Below are 13,940 nucleotides of genomic sequence, written 5' to 3'. Positions count from 1 at the left end.
CATGATTGAAATGTTCAGGGAATTAAACAAGGTAGAATTTTGAAAGGGAAATATTAACAAGAAATCAAATAAAAATTCTAGAAGTGAAGAAGTCACTATTTGAAATAAGAACTCAAAAGGTGAGTATAATAGCCCATTAGATCAGCACAAGATAGAAATAGTAAAAAGGAAAATGAGAAGGAAAGACACAAAATGAAGCCCAGAAAGACCAAAAAGTGGAAAATATAAGCAAGGACATAAAGACATGCTGAAAAGCTCTAACATTCGTATTTACTAAGTCCTAGATACATAAAGGCACAGTGGACTTCATTGTAAGCAATGGAATGCAGTGAATATAATATTAAGTACTTGACTTTCAAAAACTAGGTCAGATGTGTATTAAGGAGGGCACGTACTGCATGGTGCACTGGGTGTTATACTCAAGTAATGAATCATGGAACTTTACATCAAAAACTAGGGATGTACTGTATGGTGACTAACATAATATAATAAAAAAAATTATTAACAAAAAAATTTAAAAAAAAATCTAGGTCAGAAAAGTCAGGCAGCCTCCCCTGAACTCACTTAGGACGTTTGCTTCCGGGGAAATCTACCCTGAGGAGACTGTCGTGCTGGAGAGACTTCTCATATGCAGGTGCTCAGGTCAACAATCCACCTGAACATTCCAGCTGCCAGACGTGTCAATGAACCATCCTGGATTCCCTGCTCGGTAGAGTCTACAGATGACTTCAGTCTCAGCTGATACCTGAATGCAACCTCAAGAGAGACCCCAAGAGACAACTGCTGATCCAAGCCCTTCCCAAATCCCTTATTCAGGAAATAACAGGCAAAAATAAAAAGGATTTTTAAGCTGCTAAGTTTGGGGGGAAATTTTGTTATGCAGCAATAGGAACCAGAAAACTTACACTTACCATAATACTAAGTATTTACTGAAGACAAATGAAACGCTTGTCTTCAAAAGGACTTGTATATGCATGCTCGTGGTATCTTTATCCATAATAGCCCAAAACTGTGATGCCACCTGAAGGTGACATTGCCTTTGGAACACGGAGGCAGAAGCTGGATGGGCTGGGGCAATGCTGTCAATGGGGACTTAAAGGGCATAAGGAAAATGTGACTGGAAGCTGGAGGGGAAATGAGCAGTGATCTGTGTTATTTAAATTAAAGTGGTTGCTGTAAGTGACTAGATTTGGAAGTAATTTGTAATGCAATAGTAACCAGAAAATACCTTCAGTCTCAGTAACTAAGAGCACACAAGCAAAATCAGTAAGTAAATATTTATTTACCTCAAACCCACAGAATACACATTATTCCCAGGATATACAGATCATTTAGCAAGGCTGATGACGTGTTATTTTAAAAAATGAGATCGAGGGGCGCCTGGGTGGCTCAGTCATTAAGCGTCTGCCTTCAGCTCAGGGCGTGATCCCGGCGTTATGGGATCGAGCCCCACATCAGGCTCCTCTGCTGGAAGCCTGCTTCTTCCTCTCCCACTCCCCCTGCTTGTGTTCCCTCTCTCACTGGCTGTCTCTCTCCCTGTCAAATAAATAAATAAAATCTTAAAAAAAAAAAAACACCTCCCCCCCAAAAAAATGAGATCTAAAAAATTTTCAAAGGGCTGAAATAAAAATATGTTTTTTGAAAAAAACATATTTTTTGACCAAAGCAGAATTAAGCTAGAAACACATGATTCATACTGTGCAACAAGGTAAGGAAGATTGGTGTTCAGTGATTGACTTTGCTAATATTTTAGGTTTCTACTTTGAAAACAGCCAAATTCCAATTTGCATTCAGGCAGGATGGGATCTAATCCCAATTTATCATGCTTCCACAAGATTTAACTCTCCTCATTATGGCCACAACTCAAATTGGAAAGAGAGTCTACATAATAATTGGCCTGTATTCTTTAAAATGTTGATGTCATGTAATACAAAGCGAGATTCAGGAAGTGAAAAAGCGAGAAGGAAGATTAGAGAAGACTAACACAATATGACAAGTGAATGCAGAATATTTCCTTAAACTCTTTTTTTTTGTTGTGAAGTATGCATTTGGGACACCTGGGAAATTCAGAATCAGGCATATGGATTAGATAACAGAATTATAACAATAGTAATCGATCAAGAGATGAATGGATAAAGAAGATGTGCCATGTATATAATGTAATATAACAGTCAGCCATAAGAAAGAAGGAAATCCTGCCATTTGAGACAACATGGATGGAAAAGGAGGGCATTACACTGAGATAAACCAGAAAGAGAAAGACAGGTATTACATGATATCATTTTTGTGTAGAATCTAAAAAAAATCAAAATCAGTATGATGCTAAGTGAAACGAGTCAGTCAGAGAAAGACGAATACCATATGATTTCACTCCTATGTAGAATTTCAGAAACAAAACAGATGAGCAAAGGGGAAGGAGAAAAAAAGAGAGAGAGAGGGAGCAAACCATAAGACTCTTAACTATAGAGAACAAACAGGATTGATGGAGGGAGGTGGGCAGGGCGATGAGCTAAACAGGTGATGGGCATTAAGGAGGTCACCTGTGATGAGCACTGGGTATTGTGATGAATCACTGAATTCTAATCCTGAAACCAATATTACACTATATGTTAACTAACTAGAATGTAAATAAAAATTTGAAAGAAAAACAAAATCAGAATTACAGAAATGTGGACGAGAATAACTGTTGGCAGAGGCTGTGCGGTGAGGGAAATAGGGAAAGTTTTGTAAAAATGTATAGACTTCCAGTTATAACATAAATCTGTTTTGAGGGTCTCATGCATAACATAGTGACTATAGTTGATAACACTGTATTGTATAATTGAAATTTGCTGTAAGAGTCAAATTAATGTTCTCATACACACAAAAAAAAGATCAATTTTTGAAGTCATCGCTGTGTTAAGTAACTAGAAGGGGGGGGAATCCTGTTACAATGTTTATGTATTTCCAATCACCTCATTGTATACTTCAAATGTCTTAAAATGTTGTCAGTTATACCTCAATAAAGCTGAAATTTAAAAATTTTTTGGCTAAAAAAATGATTACATTTTGATTGAGATTGGAGTTAATCTACAGATGAACTTTGTAAGTTTTATTTCTGTTGTAAGTTTATTTCTGTTGTAAGTTTTTTTTTTTAATGATTTTTTATTATATTATGTTAGTCACCATTCAGTACATCCCCGGTTTCCGATGTAAGGCTCAATGATTCATTAGTTGTGTATAACATCCAGTGCACCATGCAATACGTGATCTCCTTACTACCCATCACCGGTCTATCCCATTCCCCCACCCCCCTCCCCTCTGAGGCCCTCAGTTTGTTTCTCATAGTCCATAGTCTCTCATGTTTCATTCCCCCTTCTGATTACCCCCCCTTTCTTTATTCCTTTCTTCCCCTACCGAGCATCCTAATTCTTATGTTCCATAGATGAGAGAAATCATATGATAGTTGTCTTTCTCTGCTTGACTTATTTCACTTAGCATTATCTCCTCCAGTGCCGTCCATGTTGTAGCAAATGTTGAGAACTTGTTCTTTCTGATAGCTGAGTAATATTCCATTGTATATATGGACCACATCTTCTTAATCCAGTCATCTGTTGAAGGGCATCTCGGCTCCTTCCACGATTTAGCTATTGTGGACATTGCTGCTATGAACATTGGGGTGCATATGGCCCTTCTCTTCACTACGTCTGTATCTTTGGGGTAAACACCCAGTAGTGCATGGCTGGATCATAGGGTAGCTCAATTTTTAACTTTTTAAGGGACCTCCACACTGTTTTCCAGAGTGGCTGTACCAACTTGCATTCCCACCAACAATGTAGGAGGGATCCCCTTTCTCCACATCTTCTCCAACAATTGTTTCTTGCCTTGTCTATTTTTGCCATTCTAACTGGCGTAAGGTGGTATCTCAGTGTGGTTTTGATTTGAATTTCCTTGATGGCTAATGATTTTGAATATTTTTTCATGTGTCTGTTAGCCATTTGTAGGTCTTCATTGGAAAAGTGTCTGTTCATATCTTCTGCCCATTTTTTTATTTGTTTATTTGATTCTCATGTATTGAGTTTGAGAAGTTCTTTGTAAATCTTGGATACCAGTCCTTTATCTGTAGTGTCATTTGCAAATATATTCTCCCATTCCGTGGGCTGCCTCTTAGTTTTTCTGACTGTTTCCTTGGCTGTGCAGAAACTTTTAATCTTGATGAAGTCCCATAAATTCATTTTATCTTTTGTTTCTCTTGCCTTTGGGGATGTATCATGAAAAAGTTTGCTTTGGCCAATGTCGTAGAGGTTGCTGCCTATGTTCTCCTCTAGAATTTTGATGGACTCCTGTCTCACATCGAGGTCTTTCATCCATTTGGAGTTTATTTTTGTGTATGGTGTGAGAGAGTGGTCAAGTTTCATTCTTTTGCATGTAGCTGTCCAATTTTCCCAGCACCATTTATTGAAGAGACTGTCTTTTTCCCACTGGATGTTTTTTCCTGCTTTATCAAATATTAGCTGCCCAAAGAGCCGAGGGTCCATTTCTGGGCTCTCTATTCTGTTCCATTGGTCTATGTGTCTGTTTTTGTGCCAGTACCATGCTGTCTTTGTGATCACAGCAAGCGTGGTTCAATATTCACAAATCAATCAGCGTGATACATCATATCAACAAGAAAAGACTCAGGAACCATATGATCCTCTCAATCGATGCCGAAAAAGCATTTGACAAAATACAGCATCCTTTCCTGATTAAAACCCTTCAGAGTGTAGGAATAGAAGGTACATTTCTCAATCTCATAAAAGCCATCTATGAAAAGCCAACTGCAAATATTATTCTCAATGGGGAAAAGCTGGAAGCCTTTCCCTTAAGATCAGGAACTCGACAAGGATGCCCACTCTCGCCACTATTATTCAACATAGTACTAGAAGTCCTTGCAACAGCAATCAGACGACAAAAAGGGATCAAAGGTATTCAAATCGGCAAAGAAGAAGTCAAAATGTCTCTCTTCGCAGATGACATGATACTCTATATGGAAAACCCAAAAGAATCCACTCCTAAACTATTAGAAGGTATAGAGCAATTCAGTAACGTGGCGGGATACAAAATCAAAGCTCAGAAATCAGTTGCATTTCTATACACGAATAACGAGAACGAAGAAAGAGAAATTAGGGAATCCATCCCATTTACAATAGCACCAAAAACCATACGTTACCTTGGAATTAACTTAACCAGAGACGTAAAGGACCTGTATTCTAGAAACTATAAATCACTCTTGAAAGACATTGAGGAAGACATAAAAAGATGGAAAGATATTCCATGCTCATGGATTGGAAGAATTAACATAGTGAAAATGTCCATGCTACCCAGAGCAATCTACACTTTCAATGCTATCCCGATCAAAATACCGAGGACATTTTTCAAAGAACTGGAACAAATAGTCCTTAAATTTGTATGGAAACAGAAAAGGCCCCGAATCTCCAAGGAACTGTTGAAAAGGAAAAACAAAGCTGGGGGCATCACGATGCCAGATTTCGATCTGTTATAAGTTTTATTTCTTCCTTTTTAGTTCTTATACTTTTTTTTTTGACTTCTAGTAAATTGTTGGATAAACATGGTAATAGATATTAATATCATGTCTCTAATCCCAGGGAAAAGTATTTCAATATTTCACCATTAGTGTGAAATTTGCTCTGGATTTTTGTTGTATGATCCTTAACAGACTGAAGAGAGTTCCTTCTATTTTCAATATGCTAAGAGATGTCATCCTGCATAGTTATTTAATCTTTCTAAATGCCTTCCCACATCTGATGAAAAGATTATGTGGTTCTCTTTTGGTTTAGTTTTGTTAATTGATATGTCTTATACTAACTGCATTTCTACAACAAACTCTGATTGTGGCATATTGGTTTTTGTACAACTCTGGATGCGATTTGCTAACATTTACTTCATGAATTCTGAATCCATATAGAAAAATTGGTCTGTAATTCACATTCTTTTAACATCCCAGTTGGGGGGTGCCTGGGTGGCACAGTTGTTAAGCGTCTGCCTTTGGCTCAGGGCGTGATCCCGGCATTCTGGGATCGAGCCCCACATCGGGCTCCTCCGCTGGGAGTCTGCTTCTTCCCTCCCACTCCCCCTGCTTGTGTTCCCTCTCTCGCTGGCTGTCTCTCTCTGTCAAATAAATAAAGAAAATCTTTTTTAAAAAAATAACATCCCAGTCTGATTTTTTTTATATTTGTGGTCCTTTCTGATATTTACATGATTCTTGCAACTTTTCTCTAAGTTTGTGTTTATTTAAAAATAAAAAGTTTAATACATAGGAAAAAAAGAATTAACACCCAATTAACACCCAATCTCCCAAAGAATTAAAAAAGAGAGAGAATAATTCCTACCCCACTTATAAGAGTTGGAAAAGTATATCTGTAGAAGGTGGTAAGCTCAGGAACCTCTTATGCCACCATCTTGGACTAGACCATCAAGCTTTTTTTGGTGAAAAATGACAAGCTAATTCTAAAATTTATATGGAAAAGACCAAGAATGATCAACACACTTGAGAAGAAAAACAACCAAGTTAGAGGTGTAACTTTACCACATATCAAGACATACTACAAAGTTATAGTAATTACGGAACTGTCAGAATAGATGACAATAAAATAGAAGAGATTAGAGTCCAGAAAAAGACTCAGACATAATGTAGACTCATTATGACAAAGGTGGCACTGCAGTGGGGAAAAGTGTCTTTATGGGAAAGGATTCTGAGTCTTTTCGATATCCATATAAAAATATGAAATTTGATGCCTATCACATATGAAAATCAATTCCAGGACTATACAATTATATGTGAAATAAAGATAACTAGACCATTGAGGAATATCTTCAGGATCTTAGGGTAGACAAAGTTGTCTTCAAAAGGACATAAGAAGCACTATATGCAGATCTAGGAGTTAAGATGGCAGAGGAGTAGGGGTCCCTTTTTTCAGCTGGTCCACTGAAGCGAGCTGGATAGGTACCAGACCATCCTGAACACCCACGGAATCAGCCGCGCACAGATATCGGAAGATAAACGGAAGGGGGAGGGAGCCGCCGCGTTTGGGCACCGGGAAGCGGTAGCCACTTGCATGGAGGAGTGGGCAGACTCCCGGACCGGCACCCGCGACAGAGCAGACTGAGACCGTGAGCCGGGGAACGTGCACCACCAGACTGAAACGGAGCTCTGGTGCGCTTACTGGAACCAGACTGAGACCAGGAGCTCCAAGCGCGCAGGGGTGGCTGGCGGCTGGTGGCTGGCGGTGTTAGAAACACAAAGGACAGAGACATGCCAGCCCTGGAAGCGAGGGCTGGGAGGCTGGGAATGGGGCGCACATCCCGGGATGCTGCAGGGTTGAGCAGCACCAACAGAAACAGAGCTAAAGCGGCCAGAACATCAGTGGAGACTGGTCCACGATCCCTCTGTTCTGAGACAGAGACTGAGAATCGGCCACTGCTGCTCTGACTCTCAGAAGAGGCACAGCAAACCACCAGGGAAAGCCGCCAGAGAAGAAAAGCCTGGAAATACCGGCTCACAGCCTGCCCACCCCCATCCCCCTCGCAGGGGACACGGAGACTCTACCCAAACAGGGTTGCCTGAGTATCGGTGCGGCAGGCCCCTCCCCAAGGAGGCAGGCTGAAAAATCAAGAAGCCCACATCCCTAAGGTCCCTTAAAAACAAGTGCACACTGCCTGTGCACAAGTCCAACCCTGCAGCCTCTCCTCATCAGACTGACGAGAAGGAGATATCCCCCCCAGCAAAGAAAAGACAATGAGTCTGTGGCCTCTGCCACAGAACTAATGGATATGGATATAACCAAATTATCAGAAATGGAGTTCAGAGTAACAATGGTCAAGATGATGTGTAGACTTGAATAAAGTATTAACGGAAATGTTAATGAGAATATAGAATCTCTAAGGGCAGAAATGAGAGCGAATCTGGCAGAAATTAAAAATTCTATGAGCCAAATGCAGTCAAAACTAGAGGCTCTGACGGCCAGGGTGAATGAGGCAGAAGAACATATTGGCAAATTGGAGGATGGGTTAGTAGAAGAGAAAGCTAAAATAGAAACTTGGCTCAAAACAGTCCAATCTCAAGAATGTAGGTTATGGGAGATTACTGACTCAATTAAACGTTCCAATGTCAGAATCATTGGCATCCCCAAGGGGTTGGATAAAAACAGAGGTCTGGAAGAGATATTTGAGAAATTGTAGCTGAAAACGTCCCTAATCTAGCAAAGGAAACAAACATTTGTGTCCAAAAGGCAGAGAGGACCCCTCCCAAGCTCAACCACGACAAACCTATGCCACGTCACGTCATGGTGCAATTTGCAAATATTAGATCCAAGGATACAGTATTGAAAGTGGCCAGGGCAAAGAAATTTCTCACGTACCAAGGCAAAGGTATCAGAATTATGTCAGACCAGTCTACACAGACCTGGAATGAGAGAAAGGGTTGGGGGGCATTTTTAAAGCTCTTTCAGAGAAAAACAGGCAGCCAAGGATCCTTTATCCAGCAAGGCTGTCATTCAGAATTGATGGAGAAATAAAAACCTTCCAGAATCACCAGTCATTGACCAATTTCATAACCACAAAACCAGCCCTACAGGAGATATTAAGGGGAGTTCTATAAAAGTAAAAAGGCCCCAAGAGTGATACAGAACAGAAAGTCACAATCGATAGAAACAAAGACTGTACTGGCAACATGGCATCATTAAAGTCATATCTCTCAATAATCAGTCTCAATGTAAATGGCCTAAATGCTCCCATAAATGACACAGGGTTGCAGTTCGATAAAAAGACATGACCCATCCATTTGCTGTCTACAAGAAACTCATTTTGAACCTAAAGATACATCTAGACTGAAAGTAAAGGGATGGAATACCATCTTTCACACCAATGGACCTCAAAAGAAAGCTGGGGTAGCAATTCTCATATCAGACAGATTGGATTTTAAACTAAAGACTATAGTTAGAGATACAGAAGGGCACTATATTATTCTTAAAGGATATATCCAACAAGTGGATATGACAATTATAAATATATATGACCCCAACAGGGGAGCAGCAAGATACACAAGCCAACTCTTAACCAGAATAAAGAGACATATAGATAAAAATACATTAATAGTAGGGGACCTCAAAACACCACTATCAGCAATAGACAGATCACCTAAGCAGAAAATAAACAAAGAAACAAGAGCTTTGAATGCAATACTAGATGAGTTGGACCTCATAGATATATATATAGAATACTACAGCCCAGAACCAAAGAATACTCATTCTATTCTAATGCCCATGGAACATTCTCAAAAATAGACCATGTTCTGGGTCACAAAACAGGTCTCAACTGATACCAAAAGACTGAAATTATTCCCTGCATATTCTCAGACCACAACGCTTTAAAATTGGAACTCAACCACAAAAAAAAATTTGGAAGAAACTCAAACACTTGGAGACTAAGAACCATCCTGCACAGGAATGATTCGATAAACCAGGAAATCAAAAATCAGTTTAAACAATTTATGGAGACCAACGAGAATGAAAACACAATGGTCCAAAACCTATGGGACACTGCAAAGGCATTCCTAAGGGGAAAATACATAGCCATCCAAGCCTCACTCAAAAGAATAGAAAAATCTAAAATGCAGTTTTTATATTCTCACCTCAAGAAGCTGGAACAGCAACAGAGGGACAGGCCTAATCCACGCACAAGAAAGCAGTTGACCAAGATTAGAGCAGAAATCAATGAATTAGAAACCAGGAGCACAGTAGAACAGATCAACAGAACTAGAAGCTGGTTCTTTGAAAGAATAAATAAAATTGACAAACCATTGGCAAGACTTACCCAAAAGAATAGAGAAAGGACCCAAATTAATTAAATTATGAATGAAAAAGGAGAGGTCACAACCAACACCAATTAAATAGGAAGGATTATTAGAAACTTTTATCAACAGCTTTATGCCAATAAATTGAGCAATCTGGAAGAGATGGAGGCCTTCCTGGAAACCTATAAACTACCAAGATTGAAACAGGAAGAAATTGATTTTTTAAACAGGCCAATTAGTTACGAAGAGATTGAGTCAGTGATAAACAACCTTCCAAAAAACAAAACTCCAGGGCCTGATGGATTTCCCGGGGAATTCTACCAAACATTCAAAGAAGAAATAATACCTATTCTCCTAAAGCTATTTCAAAAAATAGAAACAGAAGGAAAGCTACCAAACTCATTCTATGAGGCCAATATTACCTTGATCCCCAAACCAGGCAAAGACCCCATCAAAAAGGAGAATTACAGACCGATTTCCCTAATGAATATGGACGCCAAAATTCTCAACAAGATCCTTGCTAATAGAATCCAACAGTACATTAAAACGATTATCCATCATGACCAAGTGGAATTCATCCCTGGGATGCAAGCGTGGTTCAACATTCGCAAATCTATCAGTGTGATAGATTATATCAACAAGAAAAAAGCCAAAAATCATATGATCCTTTCAATAGATGCAGAAAAAGCATTTGACAATACACAGCATCCTTTCCTGATTAAAACCCTTCAGAGTGCAGGGATAGATGGTACATTCCTCAATCTCATACAATCATCTATGAAAAGCCTACAGCAAATATCATTCTCAATGAGGAAAAGCTGGAAGCCTTTCCCTTAAGGTCAGGAACACAACAAGGATGCCCACTCTCGCCATTATTATTCAACATAGTACTAGAAGTCCTTGCAACAGCAATCAGACAACAAAAAGGGATAAAAGGTATCCAAATCGGCAAAGAAATCAAACTGTCTCTCTTCACAGATGACATGATACTCTATATGGAAAACCCAAAAGAATCCACTCCCAAACTACTAGAAGTTATAGAGCAATTTCAGTAATGTGGCGGGATACAAAATCAATGCTCAGAAATCAGTCACATTTCTATACACGAACAATGAGACTGAAGAAAGAGAAATTAGGGAATCCATCCCATTTACAATAGCACCAGAAATCATACATTACCTTGGAATTAACTTAACCAGAAACGTAAAGGATCTATATTCTAGAAACTACAAATCACTCTTGAAAGACATTGAGGAAGACACAAAAAGATGGAAAAATATTCCATGCTCATGGATCAGAAGAATTAACATAGCTAAAATGTCCATGCTACCCAGAGCAATCTACACTTTCAATGCTATCCCAATGAAAATACCAATGACATTTTTCAAAGAACTGGAACAAACAGCCCTTAAATTTGTGTGGAACCAGAAAAGGCCCCGAATCGCCAAGGAACTGTTGAAAAGGAAAAACAAAGCTGGGGGCATCACAATGCCAGATTTCGAGCTGTACTACAAAGCTGTGATCACAAAGACAGCATGGTACTGGCACAAAAACAGACACATAGACCAATGGAACAGAATAGAGAGCCCAGAAATGGACCCTCGGCTCTTTGGGCAACTAATCTTTGACAAAGCAGGAAACATCCAGTGGAAAAAAGACAGTCTCTTCAATAAATGGTGCTGGGAAAATTGGACAACTACATGCAAAAGAATGAAACTTGACCACTCTCTCACACCATACACAAAGATAAACTCTAAATGGATGAAAGACCTCAATGTGAGACAGGAATCCATCAAAGTCCTAGAGGAGAACATAGGCAACAACCTCTACGACATCGGCCACAGCAACCTTTTCCATGACACATCTCCAAAGGCAAGAGAAACAAAAGATAAAATGAACTTGTGGGACTTCATCAAAATAAAAAGCTTCTGCACAGCCAAGTAAACAGTCAAAAAAACTAAGAGGCAGCCCACGGAATGGGAGAATATATTTGCAAATGATGCTACAGATAAAAGACTGGTATCCAAAATCTACAAAGAAATTCTCAAACTCAATACGCGAGAAACAAATAAACAAATCATAAAATGGGCAGAAGATATGAACAGACACTTTTCCAATGAAGACATACAAATGGCTAACAGACACATGAAAAAATGTTCAAAATCATTAGCCATCAGGGAAATTCAAATCAAAACCGCACTAAGATACCACCTTATGCCAGTTAGAATGGCAAAAATTGACAAGGCAAGAAACAACAATTGCTGGAGAAGATGTGGAGAAAGGGGATCCCTCCTACATTGTTTGTGGGATTGCAAGTTGGTACAGCCGCTCTGGAAAACAGTGTGGAGGTCCCTTAAAAAATTAAAAATTGAGCTACCCTATGATCCAGCCATGCACTACTGGGTATTTACCCCAAATAGACAGACGTAGTGAAGAGAAGGGCCATATGCACCCCAATGTTCATAGCAGCATTGTCCACAATAGCTAAATCGTGGAAGGAACCGAGATGCCCTTCAACAGATGACTGGATTAAGAAGATGTGGTCCATATATACAATGGAATATTACTCAGCTATCAAAAAGAACTATTTCTCAACATTTGCTGCAACATGGACGGCACTGGAGAAGATAATGCTAAGTGAAATAAGTCAAGCAGAGAAAGACAATTATCATATGGTTTCTCTCATCTATGGAACATAAGAACTAGGAAGATCGGTAGGAGAAGAAAGGGATAAAGAAAGGGGGGGTAATCAGAAGGGGGAATGAAGCATGAGAGACTATGGACTATGAGAAACAAACTGAGGGCTTCAGAGGGGAGGGGGTGGGGGAATGGGATAGGCTGGTGATGGGCAGTAAGGAGGGCACGTATTGCATGGTGCACTGGGTGTTATACACAACTAATGAATCATCAAGCCTTACATCGGAAACCGGGGATGTACTGTATGGTGACTAACATAATACAATAAAAAAATATTATTATAAAAAAAAAGAAGCACTATATGCAAAAAAATAAATAAATAAAATAAAAGTTGATAAACAACCTTGTTAAAGTGAAGAACTTGGCTTATCATCAAACACCATTAAGAGAGTAAAAATGAAAGGCAAAAGTTAAACACCCAAAATAAATACATACATATTTGTACCACAGGTCACTGTCACAATTATCTATTATATCACTATTTATAATAATTGAGAACTGGAAATAAATCAAACTCCACCATCAGTTGATGCATCAATACCTGGTCACATGGTCATTCAATGGGATACATTTCAATAATAAAAATGAGTGAAGCACTTCTATAAACATCTGAATACATGAATCACAAAGAAATTAGACACAAAATGAAACATACTATATGATTTTATATGAAGTTCAAAATAGAAAAGCCTATTCAGACAGGAATGTGGGCATAGTGACTGGTAGGGTATGAATGTGGCTTCTGGGGTGCTGCTAACGATCTCCTTGTTGAGCTGGGTTGGGTTACACAGTATTCATGTTATTATGATTCATTCAACTACTCACTACTTACATACTTTCTCTGTAAATAATACTCAGATATATTTAATTAATAGTGTTAATTTTAAAAGATATCCCTCTTAACATTTCCTTGCCTTGAACTGAAAGGCAAATAAGCAATGAAAAGAACCAGTTTATCATGGAGTATCTCATTTTTAAAATAATTTTTCCGCACTCTCTGCTCTTACGGACATTTCACTCAAGGAGCATCCTGAGGACCAGTCAGCCCTTCCCTCTCGCTTACCTGAGCAGATCACTGAGGCTGTGTTTCCATGGGTACAATCAGGAATACCCAGGGCAGTCACAGGGCAATTCCACAAGAAAGACTCAGCCCCTGAGCAGTGAAATCGAGCTTTCCAAATCTCACCACCTCCTTCCACAAAGTATGCTCCTTCTGGAGTAGAGATGGCAACTCCACAGCCAAGCTGTTGACAAACAACATTGGCATTGGCCATATTCCAGTGTGAGGCGCAGAGCGTTTTCCACTGTCCAGAAATATGCATCTCTACTTGTCCCTCGCACTGAGAGATGCCATTTTTCATGAGCCGGACTTCTGTGTACACTAGTAGGAGAAGACAAGATTTCAGCCAAATCT

At 39.2% G+C, this 13,940-nt stretch overlaps 1 protein-coding gene across 1 annotated transcript in view; it reads right to left on the bottom strand.

Annotated features, from left to right (window-relative positions):
• The window catches only part of LOC123781596 (antigen WC1.1-like), an 82,092-nt gene that overhangs the window by 13,079 nt on the left and 55,073 nt on the right, over positions 1-13,940 (bottom strand). The window contains exon 4 of the mRNA XM_087855910.1: positions 13,590-13,907. Coding sequence (XP_087712036.1) covers positions 13,590-13,907 — 318 coding nt within the window. The remainder of the gene's footprint in view (positions 1-13,589; positions 13,908-13,940) is intronic.

The sequence above is a fragment of the Ursus americanus genome, chromosome 25, assembly GCF_024610735.1.
Source record: "Ursus americanus isolate L20-20 chromosome 25, mUrsAme1.1.p, whole genome shotgun sequence".
NCBI lineage: Eukaryota > Metazoa > Chordata > Mammalia > Carnivora > Ursidae > Ursus > Ursus americanus.
Note: the sequence above shows the minus strand (reverse complement) of the source record. Positions and strands in the feature narration are given on the sequence as shown.